The sequence below is a fragment of the Salmo salar genome, chromosome 02, assembly GCF_965601325.2.
Source record: "Salmo salar chromosome 02, fSalSal1, whole genome shotgun sequence".
In the NCBI taxonomy this organism is placed as follows: domain Eukaryota; kingdom Metazoa; phylum Chordata; class Actinopteri; order Salmoniformes; family Salmonidae; genus Salmo; species Salmo salar.
Genome location: NC_138292.1, coordinates 62,315,322 through 62,338,338, shown reverse-complemented (window position 1 = coordinate 62,338,338; position 23,017 = coordinate 62,315,322). Strand labels below are relative to the sequence as shown.

At 44.4% G+C, this 23,017-nt stretch overlaps 1 protein-coding gene across 1 annotated transcript in view; it reads left to right on the top strand.

Annotated features, from left to right (window-relative positions):
• Positions 1-4,764: 4,764 nt before the first annotated feature.
• The window catches only part of LOC106586654 (potassium voltage-gated channel subfamily KQT member 5-like), a 132,954-nt gene continuing 114,701 nt past the window's right edge, over positions 4,765-23,017 (top strand). Inside the window, exon 1 of the mRNA XM_082965670.1 lies at positions 4,765-6,064. Within this exon, the coding sequence (XP_082821796.1) occupies positions 5,718-6,064 (347 nt within the window). The 5' untranslated portion in view covers positions 4,765-5,717. The remainder of the gene's footprint in view (positions 6,065-23,017) is intronic.

Sequence of the window (23,017 nt, the reverse complement as noted above, 5' to 3'; positions counted from 1 at the left end):
ATCATGTCCAATCAATTGAGTTTACCACAGGTAGACTCCCATCAAGTTGTAGAAACCTCTCAAGGATGATCAATGGAAACAGGACGCACCTGAGCTCAATTTCGAGTCTCATAGCAAAGTTCTGATTACTTATGTAAATAAGGTTTTTCTGTTATTTATTTTTCATAAATTTGTTAAATTTATGTGTAGATTGCTACGGATTTTTTTTATTTAATCCATTTTAGATTAAGGCTGTAACGTAACAAAATGTGGGAAAAATCAAGGGGTCTGAATACTTTCCGACAGCACTGTGTTCACCATGGATGCAGTCTCCGCGGGAACATTGCCTTTAACTGTCAATCGCGCTATAAAGCATCTCTTCAGTGCTACGGATTGAATAGAGTCTTAAGTGTTTGAAAGATTTCAAATACTATTTGACCCCATCTGCTTCCAATACATATTCAAAGTGTATTTTCCAACCTAGATTACATAAAAGTGTATTTTGAGAGCCTAGATTGCTCTTAACCCACAATTACCTTGGTACATTATGTCAAAACCGGGTCAAAATGAAAATGCTCTCTAAAATAAGTTGTATCTGTTGCTATGGGTATAAGCCTTTCTTCTTGCTTGCTTGTGGGAAAACTAATATTTTCTCTGGTCCCACAGATTCAGCCCCGCCATGCCCTCTGTCATTCTCCTCAGATAGGCATCTTAGCAAAGCAGCTTCACAGAACTCCCAGGGAGAGAGAGAGAGAGAGAGGGAGGGAGACAGAGGGATAAAGAGTGAGAGAGACAGAGAGAGCAAGAACAAGCACAGTATCAGTGTAGCTTAAAAAAAACAGGCCAACATTTGAATCCTACACATGAAAGTAGAAAGACCTTAGAATCAACTGAGATCTGACCAAATCCAGGACTAATGTCTTGGAGACTCCAAATTGTGACAAATTAAGCACTACAAAGACAACCTTGGAAGGAATTCCCAAAGCTAGAATTGCAAATGACCATGTCCAAATAATGGCCGTCAAATTATGCCTCATTTGTGACGCACTTCCCGTTCACATTTTGACTCTGTGTCGTCTCACGGATGTCATCATTAGGACAAGTTTTATATTTGATTTTATCCACTAGGGTTGCTGAAGGTAGAAAATCCTAGGAAATGTTATTTCATTGACATAAGCTGTCTTCAATCAATCAATGTGGTTGTGCTTGAGTGTTTGGTGGGGGTGGGGGGGGGGGTCGCATAAGCCAGGGGAGTCGTAGCTCTACGAATCTTAATTTCACAAAGCTTATAATGTGGCAGGGAATACTATTTGTAGCTCAGTGATTGTACACCTCACTTTGTTCAAGCTGATCCTCTTCAACTGAAATGGGTCAATTAGGGCCAGTGTCAAGGAAAGCAACCATGGAGCTATGTTGTAGCAAATTCGGGGGGTAGCCCTGAACGGGACTCAAACCCAGGTCTAGCGACTCTCAAGCCAACGCCTTACCCATTACAGCAAGAGGTCTGACCCTCTTAACGAGCTCGCTAGGTGTTGGCTTAAGGTTGCTACACTACTCCTTTCCTCAGGGGATAGGGTGTCTTCCCCCTTCTCTATACCAAGTACCTACACTGATAAATTACGTTTTATTTTTGTACTATCATGGCAACACCACTAAGTCAATGTTTTAAAGAATAAAAAAAGGCACAAGGCTTGCTCTAGTTCTGCCAGTCCCCACCTAATCAGTCGGTCCTTAATCATTTGTAACATTACAAGGAAGGGTGTCCCCTTTTCTAACTGTTGTCTTTGGTGTGTGAGAGTTCCCTCAGAATATGAAAAGTACATTTCCTTTCTCTGACCACAACTTTTTACCTAAAAAGTGAAACGCAAGTATTTTGGGGGAGAAGTAGAGTAAGTAAAATAATGGCGCAAACAAGTCTACGAAAGTTTTCAACTTTGCATAGAAAACTCTGCAAGATAGCTTTGACTCTGTAAAATAGTTTTTTCAAATAGTTCCTTCATGGCTGACTACTTTGGCTTCTCTCACTGAAAGGGGAAGTTGTACCAAAATGCCCTCTCGTTTGACCTCTTATAGGACACATGGCAACATGGACCCCGGAGATTTATGTTTCACATCCTCTCGTTAAGAAAGCAGAGGGCCCCCGAAACAACATCTGTAGGCAATCTAGCCGCTGCCCCTTGTCACTGGATCAGAGCTCACGACCTCTGTGTGTGTGTGTGTGTGTGTGTGTGTGTGTGTGTGTTTGCGTGTGTGCGTGCGTGCGTGCGTGCGTGAGGACCAGAGATCATACAGTATAATATCAGAGATCATACAGTAAAATATAGCCAAGATACTTGTCTTCCAGCTTCCAGGAAGTGACCTCTTCCATTAAGGGCCAAATGATGATGATCTTAATGGTTCATCAGTAATAGAACGCACAGAGAAAAACGGAAATATAATCACGTTCATTATTTTCATCATGTTTGTTCTCTTTATGTCGACTTCCTCTTTTGTTCTGTGCGTTGAGGGGGAAATAGTTTGGGAACAGCCCAGCTAGCCTACATTTTCCATCAAGCATCCTCCCATTGGATTACGTGTTCAGAAGAGTGAGTAGATGTTCCCTCTAACCACTCATGCACGGTCAGATATTTAGAATCCTCCTAAATGGAGAATGTTAAGATTCAGGTTAGGGTTCTCTGATGTTAGATCTGTGTGCACTCTGCTTTGAGGGTTTGGAATTGTTGAGATATGTTGAGTTTTCACTGCATGTACAGTACTGGGGTATATACAGCTTTAAGAAACATCTACTGACACCTTCTTAGGAGTAAGAGGCCCTCAGAAGGTACAGGAAATTGGGCTTGGCACAGGAAACTGGTTCAGCCCATATCCAAGTTTCAACGATAACTGTAGATTTAGAAAAAAAGGATGCATTTACAGTATACTGGATTTTGGTTGAAATCCTTTGCCAAGAAAAAAATGCATTGATGGTATCGTTTAGTTTAGTTTAAATTACACAATCCAGTTCCCATGCATCATTGAAACACCATCCTACTGTGTCATAACTGATGCATAGTGCCTGAATCGCGGTTTTCAAGCATATCGTCAAACAAACAACCAGAAAACAGTTACAGTAAATTCATGTCACTTCAAAACAAGGCCGTCAAAACAAGGCCGGATCTTTATGGCAAGACGCATCGTTCACCCAAGTTTTGTCAAAATTGGCCCAGTGCTGAGACTAACGTACGAACGTTTTAACGAACGGCAGATCCACAGTCCCCTCCCCGAATTCTTTGTGGGGGACAATGATGGTTTCCGAGACGGTGCAATATAATTACCTACTGAGTAACTAACCTGTATTCACCAGCAGATGGTGTAGTTTTGTCAGAGGATCATCAGTGTACGGATGGAGTTTATCTCTGTTTGCCCATCATAAACTGCAGGGACAGATTGGCCTTCTGGCATTTCGGGCAAATGCCAGATGGGCTGGTCAATTTGTAGCCCAGTGGGCCTGTCTAACTTGAGTATTTTGACCAAAATGATCATTATCTGGCTAATAATGGGGGCCTCAAGGGAATAAATGGGCCGGTGTGTTAGAAATGTCAGGGCTGAGTTCTAGTCCCAGTCCGCACCTGATATGCTGTATGCAATTCTGGAGAGGGTGGATTGGAAGGACAGAGGCGCTAACCTCTAGTAGAGAGATCTATGTGTGTGCAGAACTGTCTAAGGGTCAGAGCTATGTAGTTAGGTGACACACACACACACACACACACACACTCTTTGACAGGGTGCTATCGCGTACAGGCTCTCATGCTACGACAGAGCCTGCTGTCATCCAGAGAATATCCTCCATTGTCCCCTCTCTCCTTTCTGTCATTTAATGATCTTTCTGCCATCAAAACGAGTGTTGTCCCTGCATGGTCAGCACTTATATACAGTATGTCCAAAAACAGCCTACATGATGACGAAACATTGAATAAGCTCTATAGTAACCTACATTTTTACAGACGCTGTTATCCAGAGAGACTTAAAAGAGCAATTCGAGTGCAATTAGGACGCCTTGCCTAGTCGGCTTAGGAATTCCAACCAGCGACCTTTCTGTTACTGGCCCAACTGCTTGGCTACTTGCCACCCAGTCTGTTTATGCTAGCATGCTAACTTCATTGTGTTAGGCTTGACAACGAGCAAGAGCACAAACAGATCTGAGACCAGGCTACAGACAAGCATGTTATTGTTCTGAGAAGCGCTATTGCAGTATTGAATACTATAGCGACTGCCTTTCTACAGCGCTTGCGGTATAGACAAGAGGAAATGTGTGTTCACTGACTGAGAAAATAATAAGCCACATGCCACAACTTGCTCTACAGGCAACAGTTTTACAGCAAAACAGCAGCATCTAAGAATGAACACTGGATCTGTCTGTTTTTGGTTGAACATAATGAACTAACCAAGTTCTCCATCCCCCCATTAATTTGTTAACTATTTCTGTTGGAAGATCAACCAAGTCTATCATTTAAGTAATTGGGAAATGTATATGACAGAACAACCTATCCAATGTGTGGGTTATTATACTGCACCGCGTCTCGGTATTTTAGTTCGGGCCATGTCACGTGGTCATGGTGTCAGTAGCTGCAGACAGAGAACTAAGAGGGGGGGAAGAGAGGATATTAATAAGTAGGAATTCTTCACATAATTATTAATAAATCCGAGACGCTCATAATGATTATTTTTGCTATAGTCTATAATGTCGTTTTGGGTGGCGCGCCCGCGGGTGGAATTCAGAACGACTTTTTCATCTGTGTAGGCTACTGTAGTCTAGATATTTTATACAGATGTCATACCGTTTGCGGTTTATTTTTTCCATCGAATGGAATATATTTTCACTTCTGAATGGAAAATTCATTAAGCTATAGTCTAGGCCAATTTAATAGAGCGTTCAAATGCGTCTCGTAATTTTTCACTTTAGTTATTTGCATCGTTTTTGCCTAAAGGGAAATTGAGTGCCAACTGAATAAAATCGTGGTTTTCAGTGCGACTTGTGTTTCAAGCGCTCAATTGACAATGAAACATCTCTCAATCACTTAAAGACTCTGCGGCTAGCTGAGTTTATACTAGCAGTTTCCAAGCATGAGGAACGAGGATATGCTGACTCGAAAATATCTGAAGATACGGAATTGTCATCAGTACGTTGACAAATGCTTCAATTGGAAACAATTCGTGTGGTGCGTTCTCTTTAGCATTTAATGCGCGGTATCGGCTGGCCGCAGCCATCACCGTGCGCCTCCGCCGCTGACTTATATTGGAAGCAACAGGCTGAGCTCAACGCACTGGTGAGAAATTCCCTTCCTTTGTGTTTATGCAAAACCATACGAGCCGAGTGCGTTCACCCGGGTCGTGCTGACTACAACTCCCCTTTAAACTACCTGGGATAGTGGTGACAATTTGTTGGAACTAGACCTCAAGACGCGCCCACTGAAGAATTGCGGGCTTAGTGCATTTCGTTTACGCGCAGGGGACACACAGCTGGGGTAAACCCGACACTGCATATGGAGTGCTGATGGTTGACAGGGCGAAAGAGGGCGGTCAAAACGCAGACGGGTTAAACAGCTTGCCTTGCCTATGGTTTCATATCTAACTCCAAGGAGCTGGAATACTTAATTTGCTGTTCATTCAGAGAGCTCCACATCTACACCTCCAAGACAGCCACGCATGCCCCAGAGGACCTTTGCACATCAGCACTTCATGCCCGCCCTGGTGATGCCATGCCCCGCAACCACAGCGGAGATGAAGGCGGCACGGGGCTCTGGATGAAAACTTCTCCGGGCCACCGCGCCGAGGGCTATAACTTGAAGGATGTGGAGTCCGGCCGAAGGATGATGAACAACGCCAGTGCTGGGGACGGTTTGCTGTCGGCCTCCAGCGCTACAGGTGCCGGGGGTTCGGAGAGCCTGAGGGGAAACAAGGGAGCCCGGCTCAGCCTGCTGGGAAAGCCGCTCATATACAGCGCTCAGAGCGGCCGGAGAAACGTCCGTTACCGAAGGCTGCAAAATTTACTGTACAACGTGCTGGAGAGACCACGAGCCTGGGCGTTCATCTACCATGCGTTTGTGTAAGTGAAACATTTCATACATCTATCTGCATGGTATGAAGTCTTCTTGCGCAGTTGTTTTATTCCGCCATCGGTCAGAAGCTCGTGTGTCCGTCCACCTGTTGCCTCCACCTCGAAACATGCTCCTGTAGAGTTCTACCACGATAAATGTCTGGACACATTTCTTGGAAATGCATCTAATTTGAATAAGAATGGGGCCATGATATCTGATGATGATCTGAAATTATAATTTCAATCGGTTTTGGACTTTCCAAAAGGCAGTCATTCTCTTCTATTTTGTATTTTTACCATATCTCATAAAAAAAAGACACATTAACTGAACGCTTATAACAGACAATCATATGCTGCTGTTTTACTTGTGCTAGATCCTACCCATCTCCAAACCCTGCTCAATTAAGTTGATCTGTTGTATAGCCTACCAAGACTACCCAGAATGCAGAGAGAAATGTCAAGTGAAATAAAGCCCAGGTTGGTTCTAATGTAGTCCATACATTCATCTCATCCATAAAAATAACCCAGTACCACTTTACTGTCCAATTTTACAGCTAATTCTGAATGTAAAAACCCCCTCACACTGACTCACACTGATGAATTGTGTAAATTATTCAAGAGCTTTTGTGAAGTAAACATTGTACACAATGAGCGGTACAGATGCAGTGTCTAAATTTGACTCAGTTTCTCACAGCAGGACAAGAATCCTGCAGCAACAGGAAATGTGAATAATTATGTGGATATTTACACTGACTGTACAAAACATTAGGAACAACTGCTTTTTCCATGAAATAGACTGACCAGGTTTTTCCAGGTGAAAGCTGTGATCCCTTATTGATGTCACTTGTTAAATCTACTATTTCAATCAGTGTAGATGAAGAGATTTTTAAGCCTTGAGACAATTGAGACATGGATTGTGTATGTGTGCAATTCAGAGGTCGAATGGGCAAGACAACATATTTAAGTTTCTTTGAATTGGGTATGGTGGTAGGTGCCAGGTGCACTGGCTTGAGTGTGTCAAGAACTGCAACGTTGCCAGGTTTTTCACCCTCAACAGTTTCCCGTGTGTATCAATAATGGTCCACCACCCAAAGGACATCCAGACAACTTGACACAACTGTGGGAAGAATTGGAGTCAACATGGGCCAGCATCCCTGTGGAACCCGTTCAACACCTTGTAGAGTCCATGTGTATATACTGTATGTGGATATGTATATTATATATACATTTTTTTGTAGGGGTTGATACATTTTTCATTAGGGCTAATCAGGTCTGACATATTTATGTGGAAATTACACAAGCTTTAGAAGCCTTTTTAAACCTTGAATACACTACAAGTTTGCATTTCCTGCTGTGTAAGAAAATTCCTGCAACAACAGGATGATCAAATTAAGATACGACATCAGTACATGATCACAAACAAACTTATATTGTAACAGACTACAATGTTGAGTAGGCTACAGTGATGAGAATGAGCACTATATAAATTCATATGAGCACACCTTCTACGAGTTCTGTGTACAACTTCTATACAAGTTCTTAATGCACTGTGTATGGGTTATTCTGCAGGGCCCTTACAGTGTTGATATTAAGCAAGTGCTTGAGTTCTACTTCCATAGGCCTACATCACTTCTATATGAGTTCAGCATGCGAGTACTTTATATGAGTCTTCTGTTTGGCCCTGAGGGGCTTCAGACCAGATACAGGAAAGAGTCAATCTTCACTGTGCCTCGGTGTCTCTGTCCATCTGGTCTCCGTCAGATGGCCTCCGCTTGTTGACCAGGCGACCAGCTGCATTTGATTTCCCGGAGTGTGACAGTCACTAGCGGTTCGGGGGGGGGGGGGGGGGGGGGGGCAGTGCCCCTGTGCCACTAATTTTGGACCCCCTTGTGGCCCCCCTAAATGTGGAGTATGAAATAATTTTTACATAGCTCATTTTTGCTATTGTTCTTTGTTTACATCTGTTATTAATGTAACTGGCCCCTCTAACAGTACAACTGGCCCCAGCTTGGCCCCCCCAGTTGAAATGGTGTAGAACCGCCACTGGTGACAGTGCTGTTATCACTTTCTGTCTCTCTGAGCCTGGCTGGAGGAAGGAAGTGTGTGTGGATGAGTGCAGGGTTCTGAGGGTGTTTTGAGAATCAACATTCTGGGGTCATAGGGGAAGATTTAGCTAGTTTGTGTTTGTGTGTTGGGGGTATCTGCAGATCAATTGTGGGGTCACAGTTCCTTGTCACTCTCTTGCATTGACAGGCAGCTGATCATGTTCTTCCAAACATGCCTCATCATTGTGCCCTTGAGCCATGCAGAAGACCAGTAGGCCTATGTGTATTGTGTTTCTCATACAGTACAGTATAGATACATGATTTGAACATTCTTTCCCTACCCACTGCAATGTAAGAAATGAGAACAATATTCTTACTACCCACAAAGCATCACTGTATTATTGCTCAGTGATGTCATCGTGTCTGGGGTCATCATCTCTGGAGGGGGGTGTCCTTTTTTATGATCCCCTGAAGAGAGCGTGTCCATTTTACGTCCCCTAGTTGTTCATGTAAACCCAGCAAATAAAGAGACGTCCCTTTTTCAGGACTCTGTCTTTCAATGGAAATTCGTAACAATCCAAATAACTTCGCAGATCTTCATTGTAAAGGGTTTAAACACTGTTTCCTATGCTTGTTCAATGAACCATAAACAATTAATGAACATGTGGAACGGTCGTTAAGACTCTAACAGCTTACAGACGGTAGGCAATTAAGGTCACAGTTATGAAAACTTAGGACACTAAAGAGGCCTTTCTACTGACTCTCAAAAACACCAAAATAAAGATGCCCAGGGTCCCTGCTCATCTGAGTGAACATGCTGCAAGAAGGCATGAGGACTGCAAATGTGGCTAGGGCAATAAATTGCAATGTCCATACTGTGAGACGCCTAAGACAGCGCTACAGGGAGACAGGATGGACAGCTGATCATCCTCGCAGTGGCAGACCACGTATAACAACACCTGCACAGGATCCGTACATCCGAACATCACACCTGTGGGACAGGTGCAGGATGGCAACAACAACTGCCTGAGTTACACCAGGTACGCACAATCCCTCCATCAGTGCTCAGACTGTCCGTAATAGGCTGAGAGAGGCTGGACTGAGGGCTTGTAGGCCTGTTGTAAGGCAGGTCCTCACCAGACATCACCGGCAACAACTTCGCCTATGGGCACAAACCCACCATCGCTGGACCAGACAGGACTGGCAAAAAGTGCTCTTCACTGACGAGTCGCGGTTTTGTTTCAGGAGGTGGAGGGTCCACCCCAGACCATGACGGATCCTCCACCTCCAAATTGATCCCGCTCCAGAGTACAGGCTTCGGTGTAACGCTCATTCCTTTGACGATAAATGTGAATTCGACGTGTCACAGAATCATCGGACTGAGCTTGTTGTCATTGCAGGCAATCTCAACGCTGTGCATTACAGGGAAGACATCCTCCTCCCTCATGTGTTACCCTTCCTGCAGGCTCATCCTGACATGACCCTCCAGCATGACAATGCCACCAGCCATACTGCTCGTTCTGTGCGTGATTTCCTGCAAGACAGGAATGTCAGTGTTCTGCCATGGCCAGCGAAGAGTCCGGATCTCAATCCCATTCAGCATGTTTGGGACCTGTTTGATCAGAGGGTGCGGGCTAGGGCAATTCCCCCTAGAAATGTCCGGGAACTTGCAGGTGCCTTGGTGGAAGAGTGGCGTAACATCTCACAGGAAGAACTGGCAAATCTGGTGCAGTCCATGAGGAGGAGATGCACTGCAGTACTTAATGCAGCTGGTGGCCACACCAGAAACCGACTGTTACTTTTGATTTTGACCCCCCCCCCCCCCCCCCACATTATTCCATTTCTGTTAGTCACAAGTCTGTGGAACTTGTTCAGTTTATCTCTCAGTTGTTGAATCTTGTTATGTTCATACAAATATTTGCACATGTTAAGTTTGCGGAAATTAAACGCACTTGACAGCTAGAGGACTTTCTTTTTTTGCTGAGTTTATGTGTAAATGATAGATGCACGCACACACACACGCACACACACACACACACACACACACACACACACACACACACACACACACACTACATGTTAATGTTTCTAAACGTATGTAAATTGTAAAGTATAAAATCTTTTTCGTTATGTGCCGCACCCCAGTAAGACTAGCTGGCTCCATTGGCATCAGCTAATTGGGATCCTAATAAATCAAAGTCAGGCTACTAAGGGTTGGGGTGGTTACATCATTACTGCATTGTCAGTTCTTTTACTGGAGCCCGTGAATCTGATAGGCCAGATTTGTTGATCATATTCTCGACTGCAGAAGCTTGTCTCTTTGGGAGCGCATGGTTGGTTGGGTCATGTCTGGGAAGTTAGTGAGTGATTTCTTTTAGCCCTGGGGAGATGAGCAAGAGTAGAGCATTAGATATGAAGGATATCTGAGCCCCCCCACCTCGACCTCGCTTAACTATAGATTGTGATACTGAGACTGATTGGTAATGGATTATACTGCGATTGCCTTTGTGCTTGCCGAGTCATCTGTAGTAATTGGTGTGAAGGAGCAATAGTTAGCCTTAATATACAGTTGAATGGTTTATTCACTGTGTTTTAAGCTTTAAGAAATCCAATGGAACTAAATGTTGGTGATTTAATATAGACTATCAAACTCGAAATGATGCTATGTCTGCGCTATACTGTACATAAGCATGTTCATCTTTTTCAGCTTGAGGTCTTTCAAATCACAGTTGTTTAACAAGGCAGAAAGGTGAAGGCAACCAGATTTCCTTGTGACACGTGATCGCAATTGTCATCGGGTCATTAGTGTAACAGTGTAGGTTCCGTCCCTCTCTTCGCCCCAAGCCGGGCTCGAACACATCAAAAACTGACACCCACGAAGCATCGTTACCCATCGCGCCACAAAAGCCGGAAACCCTACTTCAGGTCTCAGAGCGAGTGACGTCACTGATTGAAACGCTACTAGCGCGCACCACCGCTAACTACTAGCCATTTCACATCGGTTACATTAGCAATGTCAATACTATGATAAATGAATCAGGATATATGACATGCCTTTCATACAGTTTGTTTCGTTTTTTAAAAAGGCATTATGTAAGAACGACTGTTTATTTGTGTTGTTATTGAAGAGGGGACTTTAACCAGTCAATCCCACCTGTAAAAGCTCCAGTGACTCTTCTGAAGCTCTACTTACATGACTCACATACCTGGGGCTCTGGGTATCTGTGTGGGTTGTGTTGGTTCATCCCCTGCGTCCTAGTGATGACCTTTCCTTTAACGACTTTAGAAAACTTTGGGTAAGAATGAAGTGGACGTCAGAGAGGATTTACGGAGATACTCATGCTTTCGCATAGCACTTTCTACGTTTCACTAATACGTTTCACGAATATTCCTTGGAGAAAGTCATCATTTGTAATTGGATTTGCCCAAAATCCTTCTTCCATTTATTTTCTTCAGACATGTAAAGAAGTAATTAGTCCCCAACAATACAAATTGGTTACAAAGAAAATCCCCAATCCCTCAATCACATTATTTTACTACAGTACGTCTTAAAACCAAGACAGTACACTGGCCCTGAACCAAATTGGTTTCGTCTGACGATTGAGTCCAACACAACATGTTGTTTTTGTGTTTACTCCAATTCCAATGTCTCATAATGCATTTTTGCCTGGCTATTTCAGTGAGCATTTTGATAACTCACAGAAGTTCCCCTTTGTCCCTGGCCATGCTTTCAGGCGGTATTGACAAGCACTCATCCACCTGGGTCTTCACCTTTTCCTTGCCAAAATAGAAGGGAAAGGCACAGAAGACTGAAGTGCACTTCAGTCAAGGCTTCAATCTAGTAGTATCGAGAGCTACACCCTCCATATTGACATGCTCTACCTCTACGACCTTTGACCTAGCACGCATACCGTGTCATTTACATGCAAATACATCCATATCGCATGAACAACAGTGGGTGGAACCCTAATATGACACGACCGCTACAAGTGTCAAGATGAACATCCCAATTTCAAATACTAAATTCTTCAATTTTTATATAAGATCATAAGATCATGGAAGATTACGATCACGGTCTCAAATACTTCATGATGATATAAGATTGCATGCAGAGCCAAAGCAGGATATGCACTGTTTGTGTTTATCCATTTCATTTGCCTTATTTGTGAGAGGGAGAGCAGGACTGAGGACTGAGCCAGTCTTTGTGCCTAGCTGACTGCATCACTGCCCGCCAGGGACTCGTTTCCCTTCTGCCTACCTCCCTCTGGTCCCCCCCCCCTCCCCTCCCCCCAACACTCAGACACACAGTGCCGCCATTCATCTTACCTCTGGATTAACAAGATCCTATCCCTGCAAGTATGTCAGGAAACGGATATGCACATGGAACCTTCCGCCTCGTCGGGTTCCTGCGCTGGCATGCGGGACGGCTAAAGCCAGGTGTGCACTACATGATTTTGGCCCCGATTTACCTGTCCCAGACAAGTTTTTGAGAACGGAGACAAAATCTTCATGTCGTTGCCTACTCGAGGCGCGCGGCTGTCACCGATGCTCGCTTAAAGTTAGCGGATCAAAGAGACGCAATATGAGGGCTACCGATCTCGTATTTTCAAACATGTTTTATTTTATCAATACAAAATCTGCAATGCTCTTGTAGTGTGAGAGGTGCAGTGACAAGTTTTGAGAACAGTGATCAGCAATAGCCAATGAGAGATCGCCAGAGAGGGTTTTCGTTCCCGAGTATGGCCAGGGTGGTGGTTGCAGAGTATGTGGTGGATGTTGGATGAATGGTATAACACTGACAGTAAGCCTTCTGTGCATCACACCCCAAGGTGCTATGCAAGACTGCATTTTTTGCAATCTCAACCCTTTCTATGATTCAGGAAGTAAGTCATTTCCTCATGCAGAATCTATAAAAATGAAGTTTATTTTTTTATGAAACTGAGATCAAGTAGACATAACCTTGAGCTGCTGTATGCAATTCACCTGTCACTCAATTTGACACATCGAAATGCCACATCTTCTTCTTCCTGGAATCGACCTACTCCACTGCCATGTTGTCCTTTTCCGGTTTCTCCCGCCTCGAGCAAACCCGCATTCATCAACACATCAATGAAGAAGACCCACGTCATGCACCCATACTACACTGATACACACTGCAGCGGAAGTGATGGTGCCAATTCTATTCACATTCTACGCTGTGCACTTTGTCAGTGTAACGGCCGCTCCTCGGCCTAAACAGATCAAATCAAACTCATTTACAGTTCATTAAAACATGGCATGCAGTACATTGTGTCACTGACTAACCAACCCAGAGCGATGTCAATAGATTCAGTAAGATCCCATACACTCTCCCTTGTTTTTCCTATTGGAAGGCATATGTAGTGTGTACTACGTAGCTAGCTCTCTGAGTCAATGGAAAAAGTGTGAGTCTACATGCTCTGTCAGGCGAAGCTGAAGTAATTCAGAAGCAGCGACGCAGACCCAGTAAACACTGTGTCCGGCGGTGTGATTCAGTAAGATGTGTAGATGTTGTTAACAGAGGGGTGTCTTTTGAAAGAGGACAGAGTGTTTTGATAGTCACAAGGAGCCCGCGTGACACAAAGCAGAAGCGTCAGACAGACGCACTTGACGGCAGAGAAGACGGCGGCTGGTTGAAGCAAGGCCAGAACAGAGGTGATGATGAGAGGAAGCTTGAATAGAGACGTTGATGCAAGGAAGGGGTGCAAGTGTGTGTGTGTGTGTGTGTGTGTGTGTGTGTGTGTGTGTGTGTGTGTGTGTGTGTGTGTGTGTGTGTGTGTGTGTGTGTGTGTGTGTGTGTGTAAGGAAACTTGTTTGCAGTGGTGGAAAAAGTACACAATTGTCATACTTGAGTAAAAGTGAAGTCACCCAGTAAAATACTACTTGAGTAAAAGTCTAAAAGTATTTGGTTTTAAATATACTTAAGTATCAAAAGTAAATGTAATTGGTAAAATATATATGTTTTTTATTTAACTAGGCAAGTCAGTTAAGAACAAATTCTTATTTACAATGACAGTGTGTTAGCTGCCTTGTTCAGGGGCAGAACACCAGATTTTTACCTTGTCAGCTCGGGGATTCGATCTAGCAACCTTTCGGATACTGGCCCAACGCTCTAACCACTAGATTACCTGCCACCCCAATAACAAAAATTAAAAGTATAAATCATTTCAAATTCCTTATATTTCAGCAAACCACACAGCACCATTTTCTTGTTTTTTTAATTTACAGATATCCAGGGGCACACTCCAGCAAGAATGTGTGTTTCGTGAGTCTGCCAGATCAGAGGCAGTAGAGATGACCAGGGATGTTCTCTTGATAAGTGTGTGATTTGGACCATTTTCCTGTCCTGCTAAGCATTCAAAATATAACAAGTTCTTTTGGGTGTCAGGGAAAATGTATAGAGTAAAAAGTACATTATGTTATTTAGGAATGTACTCAAGTAAAAGTAAAAGTAGACAAAAATAGAAAAAGTAAAGTACAGCTACACCAAAAAACGACTTAAATAGTACTTTAAATTATTTAGACTTTAGCAATTTACACCACTGCTTGCTTGAGACGTCTGCAGTAGGAGTGTGCAAGTGTGTGTGTGTGTGTGTGTGTGTTTGTGTTGGGCCCAAGAAGAGCACAGGCGGGGGAGTATGTTAGAGCCTTCATGCTCTGAAGACGTGCCACAAAAATGTTGTCCCCATTCATCCACCCAAGTGGCCAAACATTCCGCTTGTGTGACAAAACGTTTTAACATGCTAATTATATTTAAATCATATTGAAATCTTTATATATATATTTTTTGGACATGCTCCCCTTGTCGACAACATTTATATTTGACTTTCTGCATAGCCTGCTTCTGTATCACACAGGTTTTTTTTTATCAAGGACTCTCCTTGGACTAGGTAAATTCAGATGTCTGACACACACACAAATCATCCCAATTTGATGTTTCATTGTCACGTCCTGACCCTAGTATGATGTCATTTTCTATACTAGAGTACTTCAGGGCGTGACAGGGGGTGTTTTGTGTTTTTCTATATTTTCTATTTCTATGTTTGTGTTCTAGGTTTTCTATTTCTATGTTTTTTTGGGGGGGGGTTGATCTCCAATTGGAGACAGCTGGTCCTCGTTGCCTCTGATTGGAGATCATATTTAAGTAGGGGTTTTTCTTCCTGGGTTTTTGTGGGTAGTTGTTTTCCGTTTTGTCAAGTGTACCTGACGGAACTGTTGGCTGTTTGTTTTGTTTAAGTGTCTTCATTAAAGTAAAAAAAATTAGCACTCTACACGCTACGCCTTGGACCCCTTTATACGAGTCGCGTTACATTCATGAAATAAGATTACATCAGATGTATCGAACTCCGTAAGACCAAACACTGAGTTGAAGATCCAGTCCTACTTCTGTAAAGAACTCACCTTGAACTTAGCTTGTTGAAAACCTGTCAGACTCTCACACCAATCATCAGACTTAGGAAATGTAATGTTATCAGATATCTCGACCTGCATGTAGTTGTACATTGTACAGGTTCTAGCATGTAGTTGTGCATTCACTTCCATAGCCCTATATGCCTATGTGAGTCACTATGAATGGCCTCTGAAACACAGGTGTCTAATTTCAGTACTATGTTTGCACTGAGGGAGTTCCCACATAACTGTTTTTAGAGATGGCCTAGCCGCAAACATAGAAACACACAGGGCACTTCCACACAGGCGCACGTTGCATTAGCTAACAAATAAACCTCACTCATTTACCTAAACCAATACTCAACCATTTTCCTCCCACATGACCTTAGGTTCTGAGAAAGCTGTGCGACGCTGTTTGATCTTAATGACACCCAGATCTTGTCGTTTTACGTAGAGGCTCACTTTCAGTTTGCTTATGGGAGGTTTGTGTAACTGACAAGGGCACAGGCAGTCATATCTGGGCTTTCCACCAGTATTGGGACACATACTGAGAAAAGTACCCCACTACTAAGCTCTTTGCCATCATCATCAACTCTGTTTTGATCCTTCTTTCTTTCTTTTGCCGTTTTGATCTCTGTAATCCCCCCCCATCTGTTTCTCTCACTAACCCATCTCTCTCTTTCCTTTCCTTCCCTTCTTTTCTCTCCACCTCAGTTGTTTGTTTGATATCGTGTCTCTTCTCCTCTTATCTCCCATTGTGACCAACACAACAACAAAAAACAAATCCCGCTTGATGACATACTCTCCACTGCTAGTCGGGTATAACTGCAGAGATCCCCCATTGCTGTCCCTCTCTCTGGGCTAAAGCCTCACTCTGCCTTTGCCAAAGGGGTGTCTCCACACTACTCTCTACCCCCATAGCCGATGGAGATACTGTTTGTTTGAATCGCTGTCACGACGCACAGCTGTGGAAGCTAGCATTAGCGGCTAAGTATATTGACAAGCGAACTACCATAGCGAGGACACAGACATTCTGAGCAAGGAGGGAGGAATCGAGCCCTGTACGGGCATGAATTTTAAGCCTGAGCCGTACCCATGCTGGCGACATTCAGGCCTTCCCAGGCCTGACGCTGCCAAATTTAAGACCCTGCCTGAAACCCGAAATCAGCAATAACTTCCTCCGTTAGTAAATCCATTAGCTGCTCCTCTCTGTCTGCCCCTCGCCCGCACTCTGCTCATGCCTGCTTTGAGTCTGTAAGTATCCATAGCAACGGCTCCGCTTGGGCTGCTCAGTGATGAGACATGAGAGAGCAGTGAGCTGTTAGCTACTTTTCCGTCACTCTAAACTCAGATAAAACTCAACGTTATTATTTTCTCTGCTGTTTTATATGTGACGAGGTTGAAGCACTTCTGGCACCATGATATAATAGTCAGACTGTACTACAGCAGAGCACGAGCAAATTGCTCAGCTTCAAAACGTTATTGATCAATTTAGTGATACCACAGCCCTACCCGTTCCCTGGTTAGGGATGATAAAAATCATCCCGACCCGCCCCGAACCCCATGTAGAATGTCGGGGGCCTGTCGGGCTCGGGTCGGGTAGCAGAGCTCTAGGGAGGGAGCACGTGCGTCGGCTATCTGTCCTCTCCTGGCTTTGTTGTCTTGTTCGCTGTCTCCTTTACTGTGTTGTTGTTGTTTTGTTCCTCAAGCTTTAATCACAAATGGGGATAGAAATGGGGCCAGCAGATGCCAGCCTCTGAGGGAGATGGAGGGATGGAGGGATGGAGGGGAGGCTACTCGACTCATTTCGGGAGCTAAGTGTTCGGTCTGACAGCATGTTATGTGGATTTGGACGTATTTTGACAAATAACATTTTTTTTTGAGGCTCTTAATGCTGTCTACTAGAAAATATCCATAATAGAACTTAAAAGCTACGACGAGCTTGAGCTCCTTCTGTCTTTGGTCTGAGGGAGCGTTAATGTGGATTTGGACAAATAACTTTGGATTTTAAGGGATTCGGAGAATGTGTCATAGGCCTCTCCACAATAGATCAAAGAAGCTAAGACGTTCGACCTCCTGCTTGGATTGTAAGTAAATCCCTCAAAAACCTGCTTGAGATCCTCAGAGTGAAAAGGGCAATTTTCAGAGTGCAGTACGTCATCTCCATAGCAACCATCAAGGCCGTTACTAGACGCGGTGGTAGGCTGAAGAAAATGCACACTCTAATGTCTCTCTCATCTGGCCAGTATAGCTCTTCTTAACAAACAGCTAACACACTGTCACCCACCGCTAGGCTAAAGCTACTCTAGTTAGCCATGGGAGACAGTTAGCCACTAGCCGGGTCGCCACTGCTTCCCTCTGTAGTGCTATATTTAGCGACTAAGCTAAGTGTGGACGTCCGTTTCCCCCCCTCTAAGAGTAACACAGCCACTCCCCCCCACCCCGACACACACACAGTAGAGCTATTCCGTCACTCTGGTCATTTTAACGTCACATGGGTTATGTGCACCTCGAGCAGCGTTGAAGCTGTGACCCGTTTGCCAGGGGCCCTTTGTTGGTGATGAGACGTCATCATCAGGCAGTAGCACCCCCTGCCGGGTCACACTAACAACGGAGGAGTTTGCATAGCAGTGAGGGAATCAAAACATGGTGTTGACTAATACATGGGATTCATATGTTTATGGATTTGTTTTCTGCTCTCTCTCTCTCTCCCTCACCCCTCTCTCTCTCTTAGATTTATTTTCTTGTTCATTTTTTATTTGATTTTCATTTGTCACACAGGTTTAGGTTTACTTTGGGTGAGGTATCCCTAGCGGTTGCAAATGACACAATCTTTGGGTCAAATACTTCTGTCTTGAATTAGTCATAAAAAAAGGCCTACAGGCCTTTAAAATGCAGCTTAGTGGAATCTTTACAGGGTTCCCACATAGTGTTTAATGCAGCACCATCTTATCTAACGTAGGCTCGGTCAACATTGTGATGTGGTCAGCATTATTTAAGGGAGAGCCATCCAAGGGCAGTGGGTTGTCTACATCACTGTCAAGTTAGCTAACGGTGTTGCTTCCTGCAGGGGTCAGGCAGAGTGACGCTTCCTGGAGAGAGTGGACAGCAGCAGATAGAGAGAGAGACAGAGAGAGAGACAAAGAAAGAGAGAGAGAGAGGAGCCAGGTTGGTCCCCCGGTAGTGGTGTCTACAGTATCTGGGGCCCTCTGACCATGTGTTACCCACAAGGCCCCACGACAGCTGGCCAAGCAGCCTGTCCACCAACACTGGTGTCCCCTCCACCTAGAGAGGAAGATGAAGGGAAAGGGGGGAGAGAGCAGGGATGATGGAGGGAGGGAGGGACAAAGAAAGAGAGAGAGGGAGTGGGTGAGAAAGAGCAACATAGAGGATAAGAGGAAAGAAAAGTGGAAAAGAGAGAGATGTGCTGTCTGTCTCTCTCTAGTGCCTCTAGACTGGAAGGCAGTGCTGGTCGGTGGACACATTGCTCCGTTCTGTCATACTACAGCATGTCAGCAGCACTACTCACTTAGAAAAATAGGTGCTATCTAGAACCTAAAAGCGTTCTTCCCTTTGAAGAACCCTTTTTGGTTCCAGGTAGAACCGTTTTGGGTTCCATGTGGAGCCCTTTCCACAGAGGGCTGTACATGGAATCCAAAAAGGTTCTACCTGGAACCCAAGAGGGTTTTTACCTGGAACCAGGGGGGAGAGCGGAATAACTATTTTGGAGCCCTTTGTTCTCTGGAGTGTACGTCTCAAATGTGTTTACTAAACCTCACTTAAACATGTGTAAAGATATTTGGAACTTAATCACAGTAATTATTGGGGAGATGAATCAGGTTTCACTTTCAGTTGAGGAGAATGATGAAAGTCGTTCATCGTATGAGTCAAACACCAAAGACAGAGGAAGTATAAAATATTTATCTCCTCCTTCAGTGCCTGTTACTTCCTTTAGCTGTTTATCCTGCTGCTATTATGAGTAATCACAAGCTTAGAAGCAGCCCATTGAACATGCATCTCAGTGTGTGTGTGTGTGTGTGTGTGTGTGTGTGTGTGTGTGTGTGTGTGTGTGTGTGTGTGTGTGTGTGTGTGTGTGTGTGCGCATATGCAAGAGGAGCTTGTTTGCACAGCATGTTCTGAAATGAAGGAACTCTCTCTCTGTCACTGCGGGCCCTCGGCCCTCTCTCCTCCTTCTCCTCCCTCTCTCTTTCCTCTTCTCCCTCTCGCCATGTCCACGCCGCCCGTTTCAACACTATTTCTTCTGCGTTCCAAAATAGCCAAACTGACATCATCAATTCCCCCACCCCATCACCACCCCCATCGAAATCGAGGTTGCTATTGGCAACCGTCCGTGACCCTAGCCAATAAAGAGAGGTTGTACACAGCGCTCCTGCTTGAGGGCATAAAAAGACTCACTGTGGGAAACGTAGAGACAGAGAGGGAGAGAGAGAGAGAGAGAGAGATAGAGAGAGGAGGGGGACTAGAGAGGGAGAGAGGAGAAGAGGTGGAACGATAGAACAACCTCACTGAACGGGCGACCCTCCAAGGCTCGGCTCGGTGAAAACCTCCCAGCAGCCTCGGAGGCAGCTGAGAATGTTGCTTTAGCTCTCTGCCTTGATATATCATTGGGAAACAACATATCTATATCGACCCTATTGGTTGGTTGCCTAGCTAGCTTACTGTATGGTGCCGCATAGCGTAGGGCTTTTGCCGTATACAATATGGTTCACCTATAAGGATCGTGGCTCACCATAGACCACTGTGTAATGTGTGAATGGAACAGTGTGAGTTTCTTACAGCTGTCTCCTTTTGGTTCTGCTTGTATCTCACCACACTTTTGGTTCGTCAAGTTCCATTGACTTTTGACATAGCCTTTTCTCCTGGGGTGTGTATTTCAGGCCCCTCTATCAACAAGGTCAAAGTTCAACAAATGTTTAAGGCCGCGTTCTGTGAGAGTGGCCCACACTTCAAGTCAACCTTGTGTTTTTTCTCAGAGCTTTTTCCTCTACACACACACACACACACACACACACACACACACACACACACACACACACACACACACACAGGTACCCACGCATGCACGAGCACTCAAACGCACGCACGCACGCACACACACACCACACACACACACACACACACACACACACAGGTACCCACGCATGATCGAGCACGCAAACACACGCACGCACGCACACACATTGACACACACACGCACACACTATAACCCCCCAGTCGGACTAAACTAGTGAGACTCCACAGACCCAGCCGTAGTTTGATAATCCCACACTACCCTAGCCAACCAAAATGAAACTCTTTATTTGTGTTCTTCGAAATTAGGGAAAGTTTGCTGGAAATACCACACGGGTTGGATTTGGGTTGTTGGGTATCCACAGAGCTGTATGAATGGGGGTTAAGGTAGGTTGGAGAGACAGAGGAAGAGAGAGAATGAGAGAGAGGGGAAAGAGAGAGACAGAGGAAGAGAGAGAATGAGAGAGAGGGGAAAGAGAGAGACAGAGGAAGAGAGAGAATGAGAGAGAGGGGAAAGAGAGAGACAGAGGAAGAGAGAGAATGAGAGAGAGGGGAGAGATCCTACACATGCAGTTGACATGAAGTGATAGACATTTCCTTTTGAAATCGTTCTACTACTCTGCTATTGCCATTTTCTCTCTGGATAGATTAGCTGTCTATCAGCGTGAGTGTCATGATGTTTTCCATCTACTCTTTATCCACAAGCTATGACTTTCCCTTCACAGTTGAAGGCTTGCGAATGCCATTCTCCATAGCTGTGTGTGCACTCTGGCTTGCCCCTGCTCTCAGTAAGCACTGACTGGGACTTTGTAGATGGAGATGATATGCTTTTAACTGAAACTAACTGTGTGTGTGTGTGTGTGTGTGTGTGCACACGTTTGTGTGTGTGTTTATGTGAGAGCAGCAGCCTCGTCTTGTGTGTAGTGTGTCCTGCCAGCTGGACTGTCAACCCCAATCGGCATCCAAGGGACCGCAAGGAAAGAACGGGGGAGGGACACATAAAACAGAGCCTTTAACATCCAATGGTTCGCCCCATACTGAATTATTCTCACCCCCTCTGGAGTATTATGGTTCAGTCCATTTAGCTGAAACGTCAAGACACTCAAGAATCCTTACACAGTTGTAAATCCTTCGTAATCACATCACAGTACACATAATTAAAGTGTCAGTTATCCTCCTAAAAGTATTCTGAAGTGTTAGAGTTCACTTCATTTAACTATCACGTTTTTGAAGCATAAACAACCCATTTACACACTCAACCATCCTCGTAACGTTGTAAATCACGGCCATGATTAGTGTCAGTTATTCTCCATAAACTAGTCAGTTGGAACAGAATGGACCTCGGCCCAGGTTGCGCCTTATTGCTGTTGCTTGCCAGCTCACCACATGTAGCCTTGACAAATCAACTCCTCAGTGTTCATCTTTACAAAGCGATGCTTGACCCCCGGGAAGGAAGCCACATTGGTGTGTGTGTGTTGAGCAACTGGGCAGCGACACACCCAACAGCTGCTTGTTTGAAGAGCAGTGCCTGTGTGAGTGTGTGGGTGCTGGCTGAGATACATACTACATACTATACAGTAGCTCCACTAAATGGGCTCATATTATCAACTATGCTTTTAATAGGGCCGAGAGGGGGAGGGGGAGAGGGAGAGAGGGGGAGAGGGAGAGGGGGAGAGGGGGAGAGGGAGAGGGAGAGAGGGAGAGAGAGAGAGAGAGAGAGAGAGAGAGAGAGAGAGAGGTTGACTACAGTAGTATTACTGTATTGTTGTCTAATGGATAGAGTCTGTTATGTTAGTCTGTTATATACAGCTCTATTCTAATCTATTCAAATCCCATATAGCGAGACAGTAGAGATAAAACTGCATACATGATCACATGTCACTTTTTAAATGTATTTTATGCCTGATTGACTCTACTGTGTAAGAGAGAAATAGACACAGTATCTCTCACGATCTCCCAATGAGGAAAAACTCATTGCAATGAATAAAGAGCGCTAAGCTCTTCATACTATAATTGCAGTGTTCTGGGCTCAGGCAGAACTACCGTCACTGACTGACTGCCACTGACTGACTGCCACTGACTGAGGTTTTTGGAAACGTTTATATTTGCACAATCCCTGGTGAGGATTGGGAAATAGAATGATTGTTCTTGGCAGTTGTTGCGGAGATGGAAAACTGATCTTCGTTATTGGTTTTTATAGGAGAATGAAACATATTTTAATGAGAGATTGATGTATAATTTATATTTAGATATAATCCCTAAAACATGAAGGCTTGCTGCTTTCTGCCACTCCTTGTGCTAGCAGCCATATTTGCGCTGTGACATTCGAGTCTTTTAGTCTTTTACTCACAGAGTGAAATAAAATATAGACAAAGATAACTTACGCTGCAAATCCCTGTCTGACTAAGAGGTCATTTGTCATGAAGGCTCCTTTTAACATTCCACTCCCTGGAAATATACTCTTCGTTCAGTAGCCTGA